The sequence below is a fragment of the Protopterus annectens genome, chromosome 8.part1 (genome assembly GCF_019279795.1).
Source record: "Protopterus annectens isolate FY-2018-M chromosome 8.part1, PAN1.0, whole genome shotgun sequence".
In the NCBI taxonomy this organism is placed as follows: Eukaryota; Metazoa; Chordata; order Ceratodontiformes; family Protopteridae; genus Protopterus; species Protopterus annectens.
Genome location: NC_056742.1, coordinates 150,345,391 through 150,368,035, shown reverse-complemented (window position 1 = coordinate 150,368,035; position 22,645 = coordinate 150,345,391). Strand labels below are relative to the sequence as shown.

The following is a 22,645-nucleotide window of genomic DNA, read 5'->3' as shown; positions in this document are numbered from 1 at the left end:
CTTGAACCAGAGGAATACAAGGCCTTCCTATTTCTGTGGGAACTGAGGTATGTGTAGCCCCTACTTTACATGAAATGGGGACCTTTCAGAGATAGACTCAGGGAAATGCTAGGTATCTCAAAATCCTTCTAGGGAATGGCTTGCTTCATTTAGGTGCTTGGTGTGAAAGACTGCACCCATGTGGCTATCAGGGCCCCACCTGGACCATGGGTGGGTAGATGCCAGGATAGGAAGTGTTGCCATTCAGTTATCTATCAGGTAGTGTCTGATCTACATGGATGTATCACAAATTTATCAGTCCATCATCCTGGCAGTAACTATGATTCCCACATAGAGCACACAATCTCACTGTACCCCACTTCCTGCATGGTAGGATATTACATGGACACCTAATAGGTAAGTGCACCTTAAATAACTTGTTCTCCCATAGCTATTTCTCTGTATGGTGACTATAGTTTAATGAATAACCACTCTGTCTTCATGTGTCCCCTTCAAACTATATTTTCTAGGTGACCCAGCTACCTATTCAGACCTTGGCTAATGACACCAGTCTGTAACCCAAAGGGCACTGCAGAAGAGTAACAACATTGCCTTATCCCACACACAGTTAACAAGCTAGTGGTGGGGCTGCTGTAAGCCTGTTTCCACTGCCTGGACAAGTCTTAGGGGGGGCATTCAACGTGGCCATGCTACTGTGTGTAGAATGTTTACAGCTTCTTGCATTCTGAATAACACAATTCTACATTGATCTAGTATAAAACTACCACAAGTGACCAATGATGGCAGTACAACTCCTTCTATCAACTGAGGCATTGTGACAATGAGCAGTGGTAGTAGTACATCTCCCTCTATCATTTCTGCCATTAGTGACAGTGACCAATGGTAGTAGTACAGCTTCCTCTATCATCTGTGGCATTTGTGACAGTGACTAATGGTAGTAGTACAGCTTCCTCTATCATCTGTGGCATTTGTGACAATGACCAATGGCAGTAGTACAGTTCCCTCTATCATCTGTGCCATTAGTGACAGTGACCAAGGGTAGTAGTACAGCTTCCTCTATCATCTGTGACATTTGTGACAATGACCAATGGTAGTAGTACAATTCCCTCTATCATCTGTGCCATTAGTGACAGTGACCAATGGTAGTAGTACAGCTCCCTCTATCATCTGTGCCATTAGTGACAGTGACCAATGGTAGTAGTACAGCTCCCTCTATCATTTGTGCCATTAGTGACAGTGACTAATGGTAGTAGTACAGCTTCCTCTATCATCTGTGGCATTTGTGACAATGACCAATGGTAGTAGTACAGTTCCCTCTATCATCTGTGCCATTAGTGACAGTGACCAATGGTAGTAGTGCAGCTCCCCCTATCATCTGTGCCCTTAGTGACAATGACCAAGGGAAGTAGTACAGCTCACTCTATCATCTGTGCCATTAGTGACAGTGACCAATGGTAGTAGTACAGCTCCCTCTATCATCTGTGCCATTAGTGACAGTGACCAATGGTAGTAGTACAGCTCCCTCTATCATCTGTGCCATTAGTGACAGTGACCAATGGTAGTAGTACAGCTCCCTCTATCTTCTGTGGCATTAGTGACAGTGACCAATGGTAGTAGTACAGCTCCCTCTATCTTCTGTGGCATTAGTGACAGTGACCAATGGTAGTAGTACAGCTCCCTCTATCTTCTGTGCCATTAGTGATAGTGAACAATGGTAGTAGTACAGCTCCCTCTATCATCTGTGCCATTAGTGACAGTGACCAATGGTAGTAGTACAGCTCCCTCTATCATTTGTGCCATTAGTGACAGTGACCAATGGTAGTACTAAAGCTCATGCATTGTACATGGCAGTGCAGGTGAAGCTGTGGTGTCTAGTTTCCAACCATGAGCCATGGCATTTATTGTATGAAAGTGTAAAGTTGGTAGTGTATAAAGAGGTACCAGTGGTCTGTGGACAGAAACATAAATGCTAGGTATACCAGTGGTGGAAGGGTAGTGGGCAGGGTTGTGAAACAGTGTATAATACCACACAGTAAACTTCCTCTGCAGATGTTGACTTAAGAACTAAGGATGTGATGATGTAATAATGAAGTTATTAAGGATTTTTTTTCTGATAATATTATTCTTGTAAACAGGTAACTCAAGATTTTTAAAAACATTTTAAAATTTTGTTATCAGTACTTATTTTAGTTAATTTTTTAACAAATATTTTCATTCTTGATCACAGATATCATGCATTGGTTTAGGTTTGCTTTGGATGTGCTGTTACTCAGTTTTGTTTCTCCTGCCATTTTTTGGGGTTGGTGTTGGGGATGTATGCATCAGAGTATGTAAAATTGTGAGTGACTGTCAGATTGTTATTGTGCCATACACGATGCCTCTCCTAGTGATAGTGCTAGGGATGGTCTCAGAGATTAGGAGCTAGTGCTGCTATGGGAACTTGATATTGAGTTGCTACAATGGTGAGACCATTTAGATGCTGGTGATACCCTTGACAGTGACTTGCAGCACACCATGACCTAAACCTTGATTGAGAGGTCCTACCATGTGGTATGTAAGTCTGATGACTACTAACAGTCTGTGTCATGAAGGAACCCACATCCATCAATGCAGCGCTTTGTTGCAAGCACTCATGATGTATGGCCCACATGACCACCATGCATGCAAACCTGCCCCTGGCCATGCCCGACACAGTCACAAATGTTTTTTGGGAAGTATTCACTAGACTGTGAATATAGGCTGATATGGATACTATGTAAGCAACCATGCTCCACATGAGGATCATCAAGCAATATCCCTGGGCTCTATTATTTCCATGACCTGATGAATTTCCTCATTTATACCATGAAACACACTAATCATCTCTACCTTACTCTTACTAGCAGTTTCATAGTTTCATAGTATAGTACTAGGCTATCTGCCCTGGGGCATTTGTAAGCCTAGCCATAGTGATGTGGCTTTTGCCACCCCATGAAATGGTACAAAAAATGTACAGAATAAATTTAGAATACTGTGCCTCTGTCTAGTAGTGGCACAATGAAGGTCCCCTTATATAATAGAATTAGTTTACTGTGCCCCTGTCTAGCAGTGACACAGATGTGACCCCTGGGGTAAACTTACGATCTCCCATCCACTCATCAAGATTTCTCTTGAAGAGAGTCAGTGAGGGGCTCTGCCTAATACGAACTGGGATCTTGTTCCAAAGCATGGGAAGCCTCTGGGTTATGAATCTATCCCTCCAGCATGTCCTATTCATACTTGTGCCGAGGTTTAAGTCTTTAGCTCTCGTGGTCCTGATGGATTTGGATTTTTTGAGGTGGAGCATGTCCATCAGATCCTGATTGGACATGGCATTGTACGTCAGGCAGAGATCACCTCTGAGCAGGCGGTATGCTACTGAATAGAGCTGAAGTTTCTTTAGTCTGGCAGAATAAGACATATGTTGGAGACCCTTGATCCTCTTGGTGAGGTACTTTTGTGGTCTCTCCAGCTGTTGCAAATGCCGGGTGAGGTACATACCAAATGGGGCATTGTACTCAATCATGGGTCTGATGAGGGAGGAGTATAGGGGTACAATGACATCCTTGGATCTGGATGTGAATCCCTTCATGATGAGGTGTGCAAGGTAGAATGTTTTTCTAACCACTTTGGCAACGTGGGTGTCAAATGAGAGGTCGCTGTCGACTTGGGTCCCTAGGTCTCTGATTACTTTTTCCGTACTCAGTGGGTTGCTGTCTATGTGATAATTTGTGGGTACTTTGTTTTTCCCAAAGGGGATCACTATACATTTTTTGGCATTTAGTTTAAGGCCGTGACTCCGGCACCAGTTGTCCATTTCTGTGAGGCCTTTTTGTAGGATGTATGTGTCCGCTGGTGTATCGACTATGGCACCTAGTTTGCAGTCATCTGCGAACTTTGTCAGCCACAACCCTCCCATGTTTGCTTTAACATCTGAGAAATAAATGCCGAACAAGAGGGGTCCCAGGACAGATCCCTGTGGGACACCACTTGTGACTGGCTTTGAGTCTGACATTGCTCCAGCGATTTTAACTTTATGGGTTTTGTCCTTTAGCCAGTTTGCAACCCATCTAGTGACATAAGGGTTTACGTTTAAGCTGTTGAGCTTATCTATGATGCTTGAGTGGGGTATTGTGTCGAAGGCCTTAGCCAAGTCCAGGTAGGCTGTATGGACTGCTTTGCCCTCATCAATGGCTCTAGTGACTGTTTTGAAAAAGTCAACCAGGTTCAAAAGGCAGGATCTGCCCTTTACAAAGCCGAACTGGGTGGGGTCAAGTGTCTGTAGGTCCCCTATGTCTCTGTTTATGAGTTCCATAATGATTCTTTCTGTAGCTTTGCAGACCAGGCTGGTTAAGCTTATGGGGCGGTAGTTCCCAGGGTCTGTAGAGGTACCCCCTTTGTGGAGTGGGACCACTGTTGCTGTACGCCAGTGTTCAGGTACATATCCTGAAGTAAGGCTAAGGTTAAATAGCATTTTTATGTGTGTGTTTAGCTCCTCTTGGAGTTCACGTAACACGCAACCCGGGATTCCGTCAGGTCCCATTGATGCTGTGTTTTTAGCTTTGTTTAGGGCAGTTCTCACTTGGACATCTGAGATGACAGGGAGATTACATTCAGCTGGGATAAGTATTTCTTCTTTTGGGGTTGAGGGAGGGGAGAAATTTGCACTGAACCTGTCAGCCAGAATGTTGGCAATATCTGTGGGTTCAGTGTATTTTTTGTTGTTGTGAACTAACTCTGAGCATATCTGAGGGTTTCCACCCAGGTTTCTAACATAGCTGAAGAAGGCTTTGTGGTTATCTTTAGTGTCCTTAGCGATTTTTCTCTCAAAGTTGGCCTTGGATGTTTTTATGAGAGAACGTAGTTTTCTGCTAATGTTGATCAGAGATGTCTTCCCTTCATGGGATTTTGCTCTGACGTGCAGTAGCTTCCTTCTTTTGTTATACAATTTGTTAATGGCTGAGGTCCACCAGACAGGACACTTGCCTTTGGTGGAGAGGGACTTGGATTTATTTAGGATTGCATGATCCATGCATTCTTGGAGATGTCCATAGAAAGCATTTGTGAAGGATTTGGCATTGTGGGATGTGGTATCCACTGGCACAGTGGGCTTAAAGGATACCATGTCAGTCTTAAGAAGAGTGAAGTCTGCTTTTGAGAAGTTTTTCACTGTGGTCTTTTGTGCTGGGGGTGAAGGTGGGATATGTATATCCAGGGTGATTAGTTTGTGGTCAGATCTCACTAGTGATGGGTATACTTCCGGAGTGGAGCATTTTGTCCCCATGTTTGTGATGATCAGGTCTAGTATATTATCTCCCCTAGTGGGAGAGGTGACTAGTTGTTCCAGTGCATTTGAATTTATGAATTCCAGGAACCTTTGGGCTAGGGTATTAGGGCTAGAATAATGTATCCAATCTATGTTTGGGTAGTTGAAGTCTCCCAGTATGATGGTATTTTGTGATACATTCATATCCTCCAATGTCTTCAGGAAGGCTGAGTGGGGTTCCTGAGATTGGGAGGGTGGTCTGTAACATGCTACCAGTTGTATAGCAGTTTTGCCTATGGTTAGTTGCACCTGTATGGTCTCTGATGCTTCATGTGTTGCTACTAACCTGGAGGTGTGGGTGTCCTTGATGAATATGGACACTCCCCTTCCCTTTGTGGTTCGGCTCAGGTTTTGGGGCCGAAAAGCATGATCTGAGGTATAGCCTGGTAGTGCTGGGGTACTCTCAGGAGCCTTGAACCAGGTTTCAGTTACTGCACAGACGTCGATGTTCTCCATGCTGAGGAGTGCATCGAGTGCCTGCATCTTGAGATTTAGACTTCTGGCGTTGAGCAGCATTACCCTTAGTTTTTTCCATTTTGTTTTCTAAGGAGGTGGGTTTGTCTTTTGAGTCTTGCCTAAAAAGGCACTATGGGGTGGCAAGAGCCTTAGCCAATATCCGGAAGCCCAGTGGTGACAGGTGTAAGCCATCCCTTGCGAAGCAGCGTGGCTTGTCCAACATGTCATCCCAGGCAGACAGACATTGGATCCCCTTAGAATGACACCAGTACTTGAGCCAATTATTAAAGCTGATCATCTTGTCTTTGTATTGTGGTATCATTCTTGGTAAGGGCAAGATGCTGCTCAGGGTCAGGGTCATACCAGCCTGGGCTACATAATCGGAGAGCTCCTCTATGTCTCTTTTCATGTAGTCCAGGGCGGTACGTCTCAGGTCATTCATGCCAGCATGGACAATGACGGAGTCATATTTGTACTTGCTTTGGAGTGACTTGAGTGCGTGTGTTATGTGGCGGATCCTAGCTCCCGATAGACAGCTCACAGTCACCCTCTCCTTGTTCAGCCTGGTCAGCGGGACATCAGTGTGTCTGACTATAGAGTCACCTATTACTACTGTATCAGGCATGGTGTTTGGCCTTAAGGGCTGTGATTGGTTGACACACTGATTTATTGAAGTATGTGTTGCATGTGTTTTGTTTTGAGGTGGTGGATGTCTGCTTTGGGAGCCTCTGTTGTTTTGGTAAGTTTTTTATTAGAGCCTCCGAGTATGTCTTTGTGTTTTTATGTGTTTGGTTTGCAGTTGTGGTAGGTCTATGTGGGACTGGGATTGTTGTGTGTGTGGTTACCATCTCCTCCTGTCTGGTCATGCCAGCCCTGAGTTGAGAGAGTTCAGCCTCCAGTTCGGCTATATAGTTGCATCTCTCACATGCATTTGTGTTTGTTGGGAGGAGGAGAGGGTTGTCTGTGTACATGAGACAATTGTAGCATTGTCTCAAGATACCCAGATTGACCAGATGAACTGGAGAGGATGCCAATAATCTACCACTCGACATGGTAGAACAGTATAAGGGAGTGCTGTACCTTTAAGGGAAGTGGATATTCACAGGGGTGGTAGGTAGATGTAGTGCTTTACTTAGTACGAGAGTGCTTACTTAGTAGAGAAGTATTGAGAACAAGTGCTAGGCTTAAAATATAGTGAGTAGTCTGATTATACTAAGAGTAGAGCTTCCTTAAGGGAAAATTTGAAGAGCAGTCTTGGCGGAGCCAGAAGAAGTTTAACCTTGTTTAACTGGCGCTGCGCTATGCGCACAACCGCGCAAAGCTGTGCAAACGCGGATTTTAAACAGGGAACTACAAAAGAGCTAGAAATGGTCCAAAACAACCAATTACTACAGCTTCTTGTGCTGAGGTCACTTCCTACAGGGACAGGTAGGCTGCTCAAGGCTCCCCACTCCCACTGGTGAGCAAAGAAACTTCCTTCTATCCAAGTAAGGTAATGGACAACACAGGAACTACACCACAGCCCAGAATGCAGCAATGCCTGTAAACTGGTCTAAACTAGCCAAGGAGAGGCGGGAAAACAAGGATTATTTTTTGTTTTTTTGTTTTTTTTATAGAAACACACAGAAAATGCAGAAACAGTGATAAATCAGTTACACAGGCTAGCACACTTTAGTGGGCAGCCTCAACAGTTAAATTAAACAAACAAACTTTCGATCAAATTCGACTAAAAAGTAACTTTAAGTGCAGATTTTTAAATAATGCAGCAAACAGTTAAAAAAACAGTTCAAGCTAGTTCAGGGTAAGCTACAGAAGCTATTCCAAGTGAAAAAAAGCAAAGATACTTAAATCCAGAAAGTAGTCGCTTTTCTGAGTTCTCTGTAGCTAGGACCACTCTGCAGGACCACGAGGAGCTTGTCTGAGCAGTATAGCCAGAAAAAAACGCCCAGAGGCGGATTTTAAACAGGGAACTACAAACGAGCTAGAAATGGTCCAAAACAACCAATTACTACAGCTTCTTGTGTTGAGGTCACTTCCTACAGGGACAGGTAGGCTGCTCAAGGCTCCCCACTCCCACTGGTGAGCAAAGAAACTTCCTTCTATCCAAGTAAGGTAATGGACAACACCGGAACTACACCACAGCCCAGAATACAGCAATGCCTGTGCCTGAACAATTTCACGATGCATCTGTTTCTGTGTTCAGAAATTCTTACATGTATTCGGTACCAACTGTGATTGATGTCTTCAACTAGCACCTTGCCAATACAGCCAGTATATTTGAAATGAGTATCCTGAGATTATGTAACAATTATCTCATGTTTACTGTGAACTACCTACTGCTTAAACAGACAATGTCTGTGTGAGAGGTTTCGCTATACAATGCTACTGGATGCAAAGTTTTTACACATAACCACATTGTATAGTAAATGTTATCAGGAACATACAGCACAACACTAAACAGAGGAAACCAAGATCAGACCAAACACAAAGATCTACCTACACAGAGGTTCTTAAAGCAAACTAACAAACCTATCACATACCTAAAATTAACCAGCCGTAATCTCCCAAGAGCAAGAACACTACTTCTATGGGGCTGGACAACATATCTGACTGTCTACTAGTTAGCCTGAAATATGACCTGTCACACCCCTTGCAAAAGCTATTCAATCTCAGCCTCAAAAAAGGCTTTATGCCAGATGAATGGAAGACTGCCACAGTTATTTCCTTGCACAAAGGTGGAGTCTTAACAGACTCGGGTAATTATAGATCCATAAGCCTGACCAGCTTCATCTGTAAGTCTATGAAATTAATAAATACTGATACAGGGGAAACTACAAACTCTTGACCCAAACCATTTTGGGCAAATCAAGGGCAAATCCTGCCTACTTTACCTGGTAGACTTCTTGGAAAAAGTAACTAATGCAATGGATGAGGGCACACCCATGCACACTGCATGGCTAGACCTTGCAAGTTGTTCAATATCATTCCACAGTTGGGTATTGTACCTTAACTCTCACAGCTAAATGTAAATCCCTATTCAATGCATTGGATAGCGAACTGGTTTACAAATAGAGTCCAGGAAATAAGGGTGGGTGGCTCTGTATTCTCCAAAGACTTGTCTCCAGCAGAGTACCCTTGGGTTCAGTACTTAGGCCACTCTTCTATGGCTTCTATTTCTCAGAGGTCAGAACCAATGTAAGGGATTTATAGCTGACCAAGATTACTGTAAACTTGGAGGTCATCATTAATTGGACAAAACAACCTGCCAGTATCCAAAAGAAGTATTGTATTATCTCAAATGTCTTGGTTAACACAGCCTTGTCTCGGCTAACACAGCCTTCAAGGAGTAAAAACATTTAAAACAATCACCTGCCTTAAATAATTATCTAAAAAAAACAATTATATAATTAACGAATTAAATCAAACACCTCCAATTATACTCTATATTTAACCCATAAGGAACCAAAGTGTTATATTTATATATATATATATATATATATATATATATATCTATATATATATATATATATAGTTTCACTTCATAATCTTGAAATGCTGAAATCTAGAATTTCAGCATTCTGAGACCATGAAGCTGAAAATTCAGGATGCTGAAAGTGCATAGGAGCGAATTTGAATATCTTGAATCCGCGCTTATGCATTTCCAATACATTGCGTGAAGTGTTTGGCTGGTATGGTGTCTGAAATTGCAGGTGAATGAGTGTATGTGTGTGTTTTTGTACGTTGTATTTGTGGGTAAGAGTAGGGAGGTGTAAGTATGAGTGTGAGTGTTGGATTTTTTGGTGTTTGCGTATGTGTGAGGTGTATTTGTGTGCGAGCGAGTGTAGAATGCCATGTTGTGAGTTTTTTTTCTTTATGTGCGATCTCGGAGTTGGTATATATAAGTAGGGGGGTGTGGGGGGAGCAGTGGGGATTGCCCCCCTGCTTATATGTAGTGTAGGGTTATGTGGTTTGTGCACTGTGGTTGGAATGGTGTGTGTGTTATGTGGTGTATGGTGTATGTATGTTCGTGACTGTGTGATTCGTGATAGTGGGTTTCAGTATTGTGAATGGTTCGGTTTCATTGTCTCGGAATGCTGAAATTCAAGATTTCAGCATTTTGAGATTATGAAGTGAAAACATATGTATATATATATATATATATATATATATATATATATATATATATATATATATATATATTCCTTATGCAACAATCTATTTTTATCTGGACGCCACCATATTGGTCAACATTTACCTGTTCTAATACAGTTGCTTGTAAACCTTCTGCTTTACCTCCATGACATTCCTTAAAATGTTCAGCTATGGAGCTTTCTTGTATGCCATTATGTCATGTACATGTTCTAAAAGTCTGACCTTAAAAGGTCTCTTACTTTCCTCTATATAAAATTTATGGCAGGGACACCTTAGAGCATATATAATGCCCTCTGTATCACAACCAAAAAATCCCTACATTGCAAATCTAACTCCATTAATTATTGGGAAACATATTGTACCCTTTCTTGGTACTATCCCAGAAATTTTATCCAAGGGAGCAACAAATCTACCATGAACCAAAAAAATCTTTAATATGTTTTCCCTCTTTTATAAGAAACTATTGGGTCCAAACAACCCTACTCAGAAAAATCTCTAAGAGATTTCAAATATGCTGCAGGGACATCATGAATTCTCTTAAAGAAACAGAGATCCTCCATGTGGGCCTGTCCCAAATAAACAGCTGGTGCAAGAACCATGAACTATACCTGAATGCCAGGAAATTTACAATTGTAGCCTTTGGCAAACAGGACACCCCATGTAACTATTGACAATGTACCCTTGAATGCTGATCCTATAGTTAAAGATTTGGGAATCTATGCTGACAATCAATTATCTTTTGATCACCACATATCAATATATATGTATATATATATATATATATATATATATATATATATATATATATATATATATATATATATATATATATATATCCACTACTGAAAGCAAGCCTTTTTTTCATCATACAGCTTATATAGATAAAGATATGGCATCTAGGTATAGAAATGTCATTCTTCCACTGTTTTTGGCACCCATTAGGCTGATCATTGTTTTAAATACCTTTATTAAATTATATCATAAGACAAAGGCATAAGAAATAGAAAACAAACCACGTGAAGGCTGCCAGACTAGTTAGCTAGAATTTTGACAAATGTAAGAAAACTGTGTATGTTCTGAGCTTCAAAAATGTAACCACAGTGCACCCTGCTGGAAGAAAGCTCATAAGCAAAGGATTTTAGGACTGTGTTTTATCTCAAGCTTGGAGACAAGATGTCTGCAGCTAGAAATTCTTTCTATAGTTTTAAGATATAGATAATTACTAGGTTTCACATGTAAAGTGTCTTTTATTGCTGTGGCTTCTTGGCAGGTGCAGATCAAAATAAAAATGTTAAATTTTAAGTTCTGTGAACCTGGGAAACTTAAGGAGAAGTAACAAGAATGATGTAATCTGAAATGACTCAGCATAATGTGTATTATCAATTTAAGGGCTATCTCAGAAAGTAAGGAGAGCATTTTGTATTTTGTTCTGAAGCTGGCAACAACTCACCAGCACTTTGCCTTGTAAGTAGAACTTAGAACATAGTTTCTCTTAGGAACATATAAGAACATAGCCAGATTAGTCTAGCTGTTTTCTATATTTAGGTGAAACTATCCTACAATATTGTTTTAAAGTATTTTCCTGCGATCACTAAACTCTCTAATGTGATTGTGTTGAGTTGATAAGTATTGTCTTGTGTTTTTATTTATTATTAAATATTTTAAACCTTTTAACTGTGGCTGGTTTGTGTGTAGAAATATTTACACTCTTAAGAGTACTTGTATGTATTTGGTGACACTGTATAGGCCACTTCTAAATAGCCTTCAAGTCTTAGTCACACTTACCAATTGGATAATAATAACATTGCACAGTAGAAATTGACACACTTTGGTAAGGGCCTTTATAGTAGCTGATAGGGGTGGTTGGTGGCAGTCGGTACTACGTTATAATCTAGGCAGAAGGGGGGCATAGCTGGGAAACCTGTGCCAGCTTTTTCCCAGAGTGTCTGTGTGTATAGAATTCATATCCCAAAGTGTGTGCATGTCAGCTACTTGGGAAGGGACACAAAGCACTGGTTGGACAGAGAGGGTGCTGGAGGTTTTGGCTTGATCACTCAGCTAAGATCTGAACCCTATAGCTGTGCCAGTGGGGAGTCTTATTGGGGATCTGGAGAGAAAGGGAGAAACCAGCCCCAGACTGACTGTGGTCTCTGTATGCTCTTAAGGGAAATTGTACTTTACTGTATGTGTACTTGTTAGCCTCCCAATGTGGACGCCCCTCACTGGTGCTAGTGGTGAGGATTGAGACTCCTTGATTACTGGGCCAGTGCACGGGAGTCACAAACCATATTAACATTTATCATTTGCATGCATTACATATTACATATGGTTGCTTTCTTTCTTTTTAACAATCATCTTTTACTCCAATATTACACACATAGCTCAATTCTTGCATTCCCTTAAACCACACTCATCATTCTCATCCTTTTCCTGAACATTGTTCTACATGTATTGTTTCCATAAATTCCATTTATTTCTACGTAATTTCTATGCAATTTGCTTCTCCTTTTCTAAAGATCCCACATTCACTTGTTTTATAAATCACAGAGTACAATCTCCCTTTGGTATGTACCTATCCTTCTCAAAAAAAAAAATCAAGTGTTTAGACCATAAAAACTATGCTGACTGTCTCAAAGTCCTCTCCTTCTTATTATTATCTTATAGGCTTCTGTGAGGCTGCCTGGCATATAGAACTTCAACTGACCCTGTTCTCTGAGACTTATTACACATTTGTAGGTCCAGTAGTCAGAAACACCTGTTCAATAGATCTCAATCTCTTCTCTAACATAAATAAAACATACTGGAGGGATATGTATATATCACAAAGAATCCTGCTTCTGTGGAACTGCCTTCCACTCTATGTTAAACAAAGCACATCTCTTACTCTGCTCAAATGCATCTTTGATTACTGGAGGGGTAATGGCAAATTCACCTTGGTTTAGCACTCTTGTCCCTCATGGATAGAAGAAGCATGTAAACATTCAAAATTCATTAGCTCTTTCCACCCATGGGCACTCATACATATACTACAAGGGCTGTATAGCTAGGTAAGAACCAAATGGCATGCAAGGTGGACTGAAGTGCACGCATCAGAAAAAACTGTAGAAATCTCACAAAAATGATCCAGCACAACGGAAAAAAAGAGCTTAAAACAATTTTATTGTGGCCACCCCCTGCACCGCCCCACACTCTGCTAATTATATATACCAGCTCTGAGATCACACTACAGTGGGAAGAAGAGTACATTCCCCAAGCCCCAATGTACCACGATCTCAGTCAAAACGGTCAACGAACTGCATTGTTGATCATGTGGTCTTGACCATGTGGGCTTCAACAATGTCGTTCAATGACCAAATCAAATAGACCTAGTGTCTCACAGTACTTGGTTCTCTAGTTCATTTCTTGGTTGGGGTAGATTCTGTGTACATCTCAGTGCTTTTGTGGGTTTTGTTTGGTGCTTTGATTTCTTTCCACATCTCAAAAAAAACTGCCATACATGAACTGTCAATTTCTTAAATTGCACATAGGTGGGAGTGCCTTGTGTAACTGATTGTGTTTAGTATGACCCTTGACAGACTGGAATCATATCGGAGATTAGTTTCTCTGTGTCCAGCACACTCAGTGTCAAAAATGTCACCAGAGTCTCTGTTACCCCGAATTGCATAAAGCAGGTAAATGGACAAAAATATTAAGCCACTGTAACGATTACTTATGAATCTTTGCTAAATTTCTATTTTCTTTTCAGTTTTCTGAGTATAACTGAGAGGAACAGTTGGAAGCTTATTTAGTTATTTAGTTATATAGAATTAACATTTCATTTATTGTCCATCGTGGCTTAGTCTTTACATTTTTACACTGTCAATCAGTGAACTTTATGCATGTTTTGAAGAAAAGTATTCGGATAGTAGAATATACATTAAATTAAAGCTAAATTACATCTCTATATAGTTTCTACCAAATGCCAAATATATATTAACCATTTTTCATAATTTTGGTGTTTGCTCTTTAAATGAAGCTAATTTAAAACAAAAATACTCAAAGGTATACTAGGTGAACTTGAAAATGAACTATTAAAACAGAAATCTTATTACCTGTACAACCATGTAGTAAATAAATGAACTATTAAAACAGAAATCTTATTACCTGTACAACCATGTAGTAAATAAATGAACTATTAAAACAGTAATCTTATTACCTGTACAACCATGTAGTAAATAAATGAACTATTAAAACAGTAATCTTATTACCTGTACAACCATGTAGTAAATAAATGAACTATTAAAACAGAAATCATATTACCTGTACAACCATGTAGTAAATAAATGAACTATTAAAACAGAAATCTTATTACCTGTACAACCATGTAGTAAATGACGAAAAGGAAATAAATAACTTCAGCTGCGATAACAAATATATGTAGCCCATCGGTGTATGGATAAAGCCGCACAATCTTCAGTTCACTGCTTGTTACAAATGCACCTACAAAACAAATTGTAAATGCTCAGTTGTAAATAAAATGCTCAAACACAGACAAAAAATCTAGCTGAAATGGTTATACAGTTTGGAAAACAATGTGTTTATGGTCATTTTACAAACACAGGTATCATAGATTCAAAGAAAAGAGTTTGGTCAATTTCACATTTTTTTCAAGCGTAATGGACTCAGCCTGTAAGATAATTTCTTGGTTGAGCTTCTCCATATTAAATGCTTGTTCCACTTACTTTGTCTGCATGGATATGGGATAGTTTAACAGCTTTAGTAAGTGTCAGCAATTTACACTTTGATGCTGTAACTTTAGGACAGAAAATAACATTTTATTTTATATTATGAGCTGGCAAATGATAAACGAATAAAAACATAGCCAAACATGATTTCATAATAATAGCTCATATTAGGCTGTTGTAAAGTTGATTTTATCCACAGTCACCTTGGTTTGCCCAAGGTAGTAAAGCCAGATTGGATACATCTCAAAAATACTCAAGTCATTTCGTCTCCACTCTTTTCATGGACTTGTGAAAAGCCTTTGACATGGTCTCACATCAACTACTCCAAAGACTAAATCTGATAGGCTTCACAACACCCTCAGTAAACTAATTTACCAGCTATCTAAACAATTGCACCCAGTTTGTAGAATGGAATTACTCCCACTCCTTATTCCTTCCAATCACAAGAGTCCCCAAGACTCCATAGTTAGGGCAATACGTTTCAATATCTTCATTAATGCATGCACGAGGAGCCAAAACTCACCACCTTAATGTAATATCTTGTTGACTCAACTTTGGTTTGTTCAGCCTCAAACATTCCCACCATATAAACCATCACACAAAAGTCTCTCACATCTGTAGAAAACTGAATAAATAAGTCTCAGTTGCTCTTAAACCTGATCAAGACCAAACTAATTCAATTCTTTCCTGAAAACACAAATCAAAATTATGCTGACCTTGATGTTATTACCTCAAACAACACAAACATTGAAAATGACACCGACATAAAATTGTTACGAGCTATCATTAATAGCAAGTTAAAACCTAATGTTTGCATTGACACTGTAGTCAACAAGACACACTACAAACCAGGTTCTCTTTACTGACAAAGCACCTGCTAAGTGATCATAGTTAAAAAAACATAGTTGCCCCTCCCTTCTCCTTCCTACCCTCATAAATGCCTTAACAATATTCACAAATCTCAATTCTTCCACAAAGCACAAACTAGAAAGCACCTACAACAAAAGGTTCCATCACTGTATGGTGCTCAGTACCTTCAAATGACATAAACTTTCTCAACACATTGCCCTCTCCCAGCTACTCACGGCATACAAAATACTTCACCATCCACTTAAAACCCCTTTGCTGTCAAACCTCATCCAATGTCATGTACCAAATAGATCCCTTTAGATCCTCAGAACTTTAACTAACTTTTGCTAATAAATGTAATAATTATTACCATTATTTGCTGTTCTCTGCTGCCATCTCCAAGGCATAGAAACAAACTTCCAAACCACACAGGGAACTAATCTAAGGGGGCAGCAACAGCCAACACATTCTGGCTAGGCTTATAAATGCCTTCGGGCAGATAGCCTAGTACCTACCTATGAACCTATGACCCTATTAGACTTTTAAATAATCTGCAACAATTCAAATACAGTCTAAAATATCAGCTGGCAAATAATAAACTATGCAATTGTACCACAGCTACAGTTTGAAGTATGCAATCCTACCTCTGTCCACCATGATTACTATACAGGTGTATTAACATACTATTTTTGATTCAACTCACATTATCTTGAAAACAGGTATTTCCTTAATCTGATATGCTTTGTAAATAACGTTTTTGACTGTTCACTTTGAAATACTTTGTAAACAATGTTTGTTAACCATTTTTCTTTTGATTGTCAAAAATGCATTTCTGCCCTTGTTTTAGAGCTTTTCTCCCCAGGCCTCTTCTGAAAATGGTAATTTCAGTCTGCAGATGGATTTTCCTAGTAAACCTAAGCAAATGCAGCAATAAATAAATGTTACCAGACTAACACTGGTACTAATATAAAATGTGTAATGAAACTGATAAATATACTCTGATGCTAGGAGCTATTCTACTGCTTGTGAAAAATAAGGATTGACAGTTTCCTTTGCAGATAAAGTAATTAGCAGTTAACAGAAATCTTAGGTACAGGGGCATCTCCAGGAATTTTTTTACTGGGGGAGAACAAAATTTTCTGTGAACTACAAAATTAAGTCATTGATAGCAACAAACATTACTAACAGAAAAGAAAGGTAAACTAGAGACATTGATGGATTTTGGTGGATAGTTCAGTACTTTACTGAATGAAACAATTAATTTGTGCTGGGTGGCTCCCAAAAGCTGTTAGACTTTTGATACTATGTAAAAGATTTTAAAGCATATTTCCAAATACTTTGTAAACAATGTTTGTTAACCATTGTTCTTTTGAATTGCCAAAAATGCATTTCTGCCCTTGTTTTAGAGCTTTTCTCCCCAGACCTCTTCTGAAAATGGTCATTTCAGTCCGCAGATGGATTTTCCTAGTAAACCTAAGCAAATGCAGCAATAAATAAATGTTACCAGACTAACACTGGTACTAATATAAAATGTGTAATGAAATTGATAAATATACTCTGATGCTAGGAGCTATTCTACTGCTTGTGAAAAATAAGGATTGACAGTTTCCTTTGCAGATAAAGTAATTAGCAGTTAACAGAAATCTTAGGTACAGGGGCATCTCCAGGAATTTTTTTACTGGGGGAGAACAAAATTTTCTGTGAACTACAAAATTAAGTCATTGATAGCAACACACATTACTAACAGAAAAGAAAGGTAAACTGGAGACATTGATGGATTTTGGTGGATAGTTCAGTACTTTACTGAATGAAACAATTAATTTGTGCTGGGTGGCTCCCAAAAGCTGTTAAACTTTTGATACTATGTAAAAGATTTTAAAGCATATTTCCAAATACTTTGTAAACAATGTTTGTTAACCATTTTTCTTTTGAATTGTCAAAAATGCATTTCTGCCCTTGTTTTAGAGCTTTTCTCCCCAGGCCTCTTCTGAAAATGGTCATTTCAGTCCCCAGATGGACTTTCCTAGTAAACCTAAGCAAATAAAGAAATAAATAAATGTTACCAGACTAACAGTGGTACTAATATAAAATGTGTAATGAAATTGATAAACATACTCTGATGCTATGAGCTATTCTACTGCTTGTGAAAAATAAGGATTGACAGTTTCCTTTGCAGATAAATTAATTAGCAGTTAACAGAAATCTTAGGTACAGGGGCATCTCCAGGAATTTTTTTACTGGGGGAGAACACAATTTTCTGTGAACTACAAAATTAAGTCATTGATAGCAACAAACATTACTAACAGAAAAGAAAGGTAAACTGGAGACATTGATGGATTTTGGTGGATAGTTCAATACTTTACTGAATGAAACAATTAATTTGTGCTGGGTGGCTCCCAGAAGCTGTTAGACTTTTGATACTATGTAAAAGATTTTAAAGCATATTCCAATCTATGAACCTATCTATCTATCCAACCTTTTGACATACCGCTCATTGCTGGACTTCTGATGAACATTTAAATTGGGGATGGGGTCATGTTAATCTACAAACTGACACTATACTCCCCATGTATAGACTCTTTTCTGACTGTGTAATACACATGAAATGTATGATTTGTGATAGGTTAAAAAAAATGGCCTTAGTAATGAATTCATTGTTTTTCACATGCAGGCAGACAAACAGACACACATACATGCACTTAGTTCTGGCAAGCCCAATTGATGAGTGGTTACAGACTGTGATCAAATGACAGCAGGGTTAATTACTTTTATGCACAGACTGCATGCATCTCTATCAAAAATAACCACTTTTTGACTGTACAAATCTCAATTCTGACTGTCAGATAGGTTCATAGGTAGGTACTGGGCTATCTGCCCGAAGGCATATATTAGCCCAGCCACGTTGTGTGGTATTCACCACACCTTTGGTTAGTTCCCTAGGCCCTTGATCTAGCAGCTAGTACCCTTGGCCCCTATCTAGTAGAGCTATTGGTATAATCCCTGGTGTGAACTTTCTGTTACCCATCCACTCATCAAGGTTCCTGTTGAAGAGTGATAGTGAGGGGCTCTGTCTAATGTAGATCGGGACCTTGTTCCAAAGCAAGGGAAGTCTTTGCGAAGGGAATCTATCCCTCCAGCATGTTCTTTTAATTGATGTGCTGAGGTTTATATCCCTAGAGCATGTAGCTTGAGTGGATTTGGATTTGCTAAGATGGAGCATGTTCAACAGTTCTGGGTTGGACATGGCTCTGTATGTTAGACAGAGATCGCCTCTGAGAAGGCAGTATACAACAGAGAAAAGCCTTAGTTTTTTCAATTGTGCTGCATAGGGCAACTGTTTGAGGCCAGTAATCCTCTTAGTGAGGTACCTCTGTGGTCTCTCCAGCTGCTGGAGATGCCTAGCCAGGTACATTCCAATTGGTGCATTGTACTCGATAATGGGTCTGATGAGGGAAGAGTACAGGGGCACCACTACATCCTTAGATCTTGATGCAAACCCTTTCGTGATCAGATGGGTCACATAGAAGGATTTTCTAACCACCTTGGCAATATGGTTATCAAAGGAAAGCTGACTATCTACTTGGGTCCCTAGATCCCTTATTACTTCTTCAGATTTCAGGGGGTTACCTCGTATGTGGTAGTTCGCAGGTACTGTGTTTTTTCCAAAGGGGATTACTACGCATTTTTTAGCATTTAGCTTGAGACCATGGCTTTGACACCATGCATCAGTCTCATTAAGGCCCTTCTGGAGGATATCCATGTCGGCCGGAGACTCTATTATAGCCCCCAGTTTGCAGTTGTCCACAGACCTGGTCAGCCATAGCCCTTCAGTGCTTGCCTGTACTTTTGAGAAGTATATGCCAAACAGGAGGGGCCCCAGGACAGAGCTCTGAGGCACACCGCTCGTTACTGGTCTGGATTCGGACATAGATCCCACTACTTTTACTTTGTGGGATCTGTCTGAGAGCCAGTTTGCGATCCATCTTGTGATGTAAGGGTTTATGCCCAGGTTGGTAAGTTTATCAATAATACCCAAATGGGGAATGGTGTCAAATGCTTTAGCAAGGTCAAGGTAAGCCGTGTGTATCTCCTTTCACTTATCTATAGCCTGAGTAACTGTCTCAAAGAAGTCCACCAGGTTCAGGAGGTATGATCTGCCCTTGACGAAGCCAAACTGTGTGTGGTCAAGTGTTTGGAGGTTCCCAATCTCTCCATTTATGAGTTCCATAATGATTTGCTCCATTGCCTTACAGATCAGACTGGTCAGGCTTATTGGTCGGTAGTTCCCAGGGTCGGTTGTGGGCCCACCCTTGTGCAGCGGAACCACCGTTGCTGTGCTCCATTCTATGGGCACATATATTGTCGAGAGGCTGAGACTGAACAGGGTATTCAGATGTGGGGTTAATTCATTTTGAAGCTCGCGTATGATACAGCCCAGGACACCGTCTAGTCCCATGGAGGCAGTGTTTTTAGCTTTAGATAGAACCTTATTAACCAACGTATCAGTAATAATTGGAGTTACACAACCCCTGGAATAGTAATAGGCCCTGTAGGTGGTGGTGTGGGGGGGGGGGATTTACACTGAACCTGTCAGCCAAGATGTTGGCAATGTCAGTGGGGTCAGTGTACTTTGTTCCATTTCGTACTAGCTCAGAACAGACCTGAGCGTTGCCATTTAGGTTTTTGACATAACCATATCATATGATCAAGTAAAAATAAGATGTCCACAGTAATGTGTCTGAACTTACTGATCTCAGAGATGTGTTCATTGCAACCAATGTCTCATGGCCCCAGACACACACATACACACACTTAACTTTGGTCAACCTAAATTGAGGATGGGGCCAATCACTTTCATTCACAGAGTACCTCTAATACCACAAAAAGTAGCCTAGAAGGGCAGATCATGCTTTACATGACATAATCCTTGCTTTCATATTTTTAGTGCCACACTTACTTGAAAACCATGTAAAGAATCTGTAAAAGAATAACCACACGTTGTGCTTGGAACCATAGTTGACTTTATACAAACTTGAGCTAATGGTGATAACTGAGATATGACTGCCATGTACTGACATATATTAAGCTCTGTAGTGATGCTTGTAAGGCATAATGCACAAATTTCAGAGAGTTCATAAAAATATTAATTGTATAGCCACTGGGTATAAAGAGAGCATTTTATGCACCGTGCTTACTGTGCAACTTCCATGATCTACAGTCATTCTTTTATTGTCAGCGTCAAAATCAGTTAATCCAAAAATTTGTCTCTAACAGCTTAGTAGCCCTGAGGACAAGAAGTAATACATTACCTTATGGTCACTACAGATGCACCAGTTGGAATAAAGGCTAAATTAAATAATGCACTCCCTGACCTGGGCCTTCTATCACCTTCTGGCTGATGACTGAAAGAGGCAGTAGGGAAGCAGGCTGAACAGCAGTCTCTGCTATACACAAAAGAGGTTTCTCTTTTTGTAGGATTACAGCTTTATCCCAACCGTCTGCTTGATGGCATCCTTTTATGGCTGGCAGGCAATGAGGCAAGGTCTTTGAGAACAAAGAGTCACTGGGTGGATATGACACATTCCGGTCAGCCTGTACTTCCAGCATTGCATTCTGCTTCATGTCCCAGTGTCAACCAGGACTAAAACTTGACCCACTACTATCATAGTCCAAAGCCTACCCTTAATGGGCATGACAATCATTCCTTGTATGTACAATCAAGGCTTTGAGACACTAGTCAAATTTTGGTAGCCTGGACAGTAGTCAGTGATTTATTACTCTCTGGCACCAGCATAGGTGTTAAAAAACATAGCTGCCCCTCCCTTCTCCTTCCTACCCTCATAAATGCCTTAACAATATTCACAAATCTCAATTCTTCCGCAAAGCACAAACTAGAAAGCACCTACAACAAAAGGTCCCATCAATGTATGGTGGTCAGTACCTTCAACTGACATAAACTTTCTCAACACATTGCCCTCTCCCAGCTACTCACAGCACACAAAATACTTCACCATCCACTTAAAACCCCTTTGCTGTCAAACCTCATCCAATGTCATGTACCAAATAGATCCCTTTAGATCCTCAGAACTTTAACTAACTTTTGCTAATAAATGTAATAATTATTACCATTATTTGCTGTTCTCTGCTGCCATCTCCAAGGCATAGAAACAAACTTCCAAACCACACAGGGAACTAATCTAAGGGGGCAGCAACAGCCAACACATTCTGGCTAGGCTTATAAATGCCTTTGGGCAGATAGCCTAGTACCTACCTATGAAAGTATGAACCTATTAGACTTTTAAATAAACTGCAACAATTCAAATCAAGTCTAAAATATCAGCTGGCAAATAATAAACTATGCAATTGTACCACAGCTACAGTTTGAAGTATGCAATCCTACCTCTGTCCACCATGATTACTATACAGGTGTATTAACATACTATTTTTGATTCAACTCACATTATCTTGAAAACAGGTATTTCCTTAATCTGATATGCTTTGTAAATAGTGTTTTTGACTGTTCACTTTGAAACACTTTGTAAACAATGTTTGTTAACCATTTTTCTTTTGAATTGTCAAAAATGCATTTCTGTCCTTGTTTTAGAGCTTTTCTCCTCAGGCCTCCTCTGAAAATGGTCATTTCAGTCCCCAGATGGACTTTCTTAGTAAACCTAAGCAAATAAATAAATTAATGTTACCAGACTAACACTGGTACTAATATAAAATGTGTAATGAAATTGATAAATATACTCTGATGCTAGGAGCTATTCTCCTGCTTGTGAAAAATAAGGATTGACAGTTTCCTTTGCAGATGAAGTAATTAGCAGTTAACAGAAATCTTAAGTACAGGGGCATCTCCAGGAAATTTTCACTGGGGGAGAACAAAATTTTCTTTGAACTACAAAATTAAGTCATTGATAGCAACAAACATTACTAACAGGAAAGAAAGGAAAACTGGAGACATTGATGGATTTTGGTGGATAGTTCAGTACTTTACTGAATTAAACAATTAATTTGTGCTGGGTGGCTCCCAAAAGCTGTTAGACTTTTGATACTATGTAGAAGATTTTAGAGCATATTTCCAACCTTTTGACATACCGCTCATTGCTGGACTTCTACT

At 39.8% G+C, this 22,645-nt stretch overlaps 1 protein-coding gene across 1 annotated transcript in view; it reads right to left on the bottom strand.

Moving 5' to 3' along the window:
* Nucleotides 1–22,645, bottom strand: part of PKD1L2 (polycystin 1 like 2) — a 1,522,374-nt gene that overhangs the window by 211,493 nt on the left and 1,288,236 nt on the right. Inside the window, exon 43 of the mRNA XM_044081586.1 lies at nt 14,304–14,431. Coding sequence (XP_043937521.1) covers nt 14,304–14,431 — 128 coding nt within the window. The remainder of the gene's footprint in view (nt 1–14,303; nt 14,432–22,645) is intronic.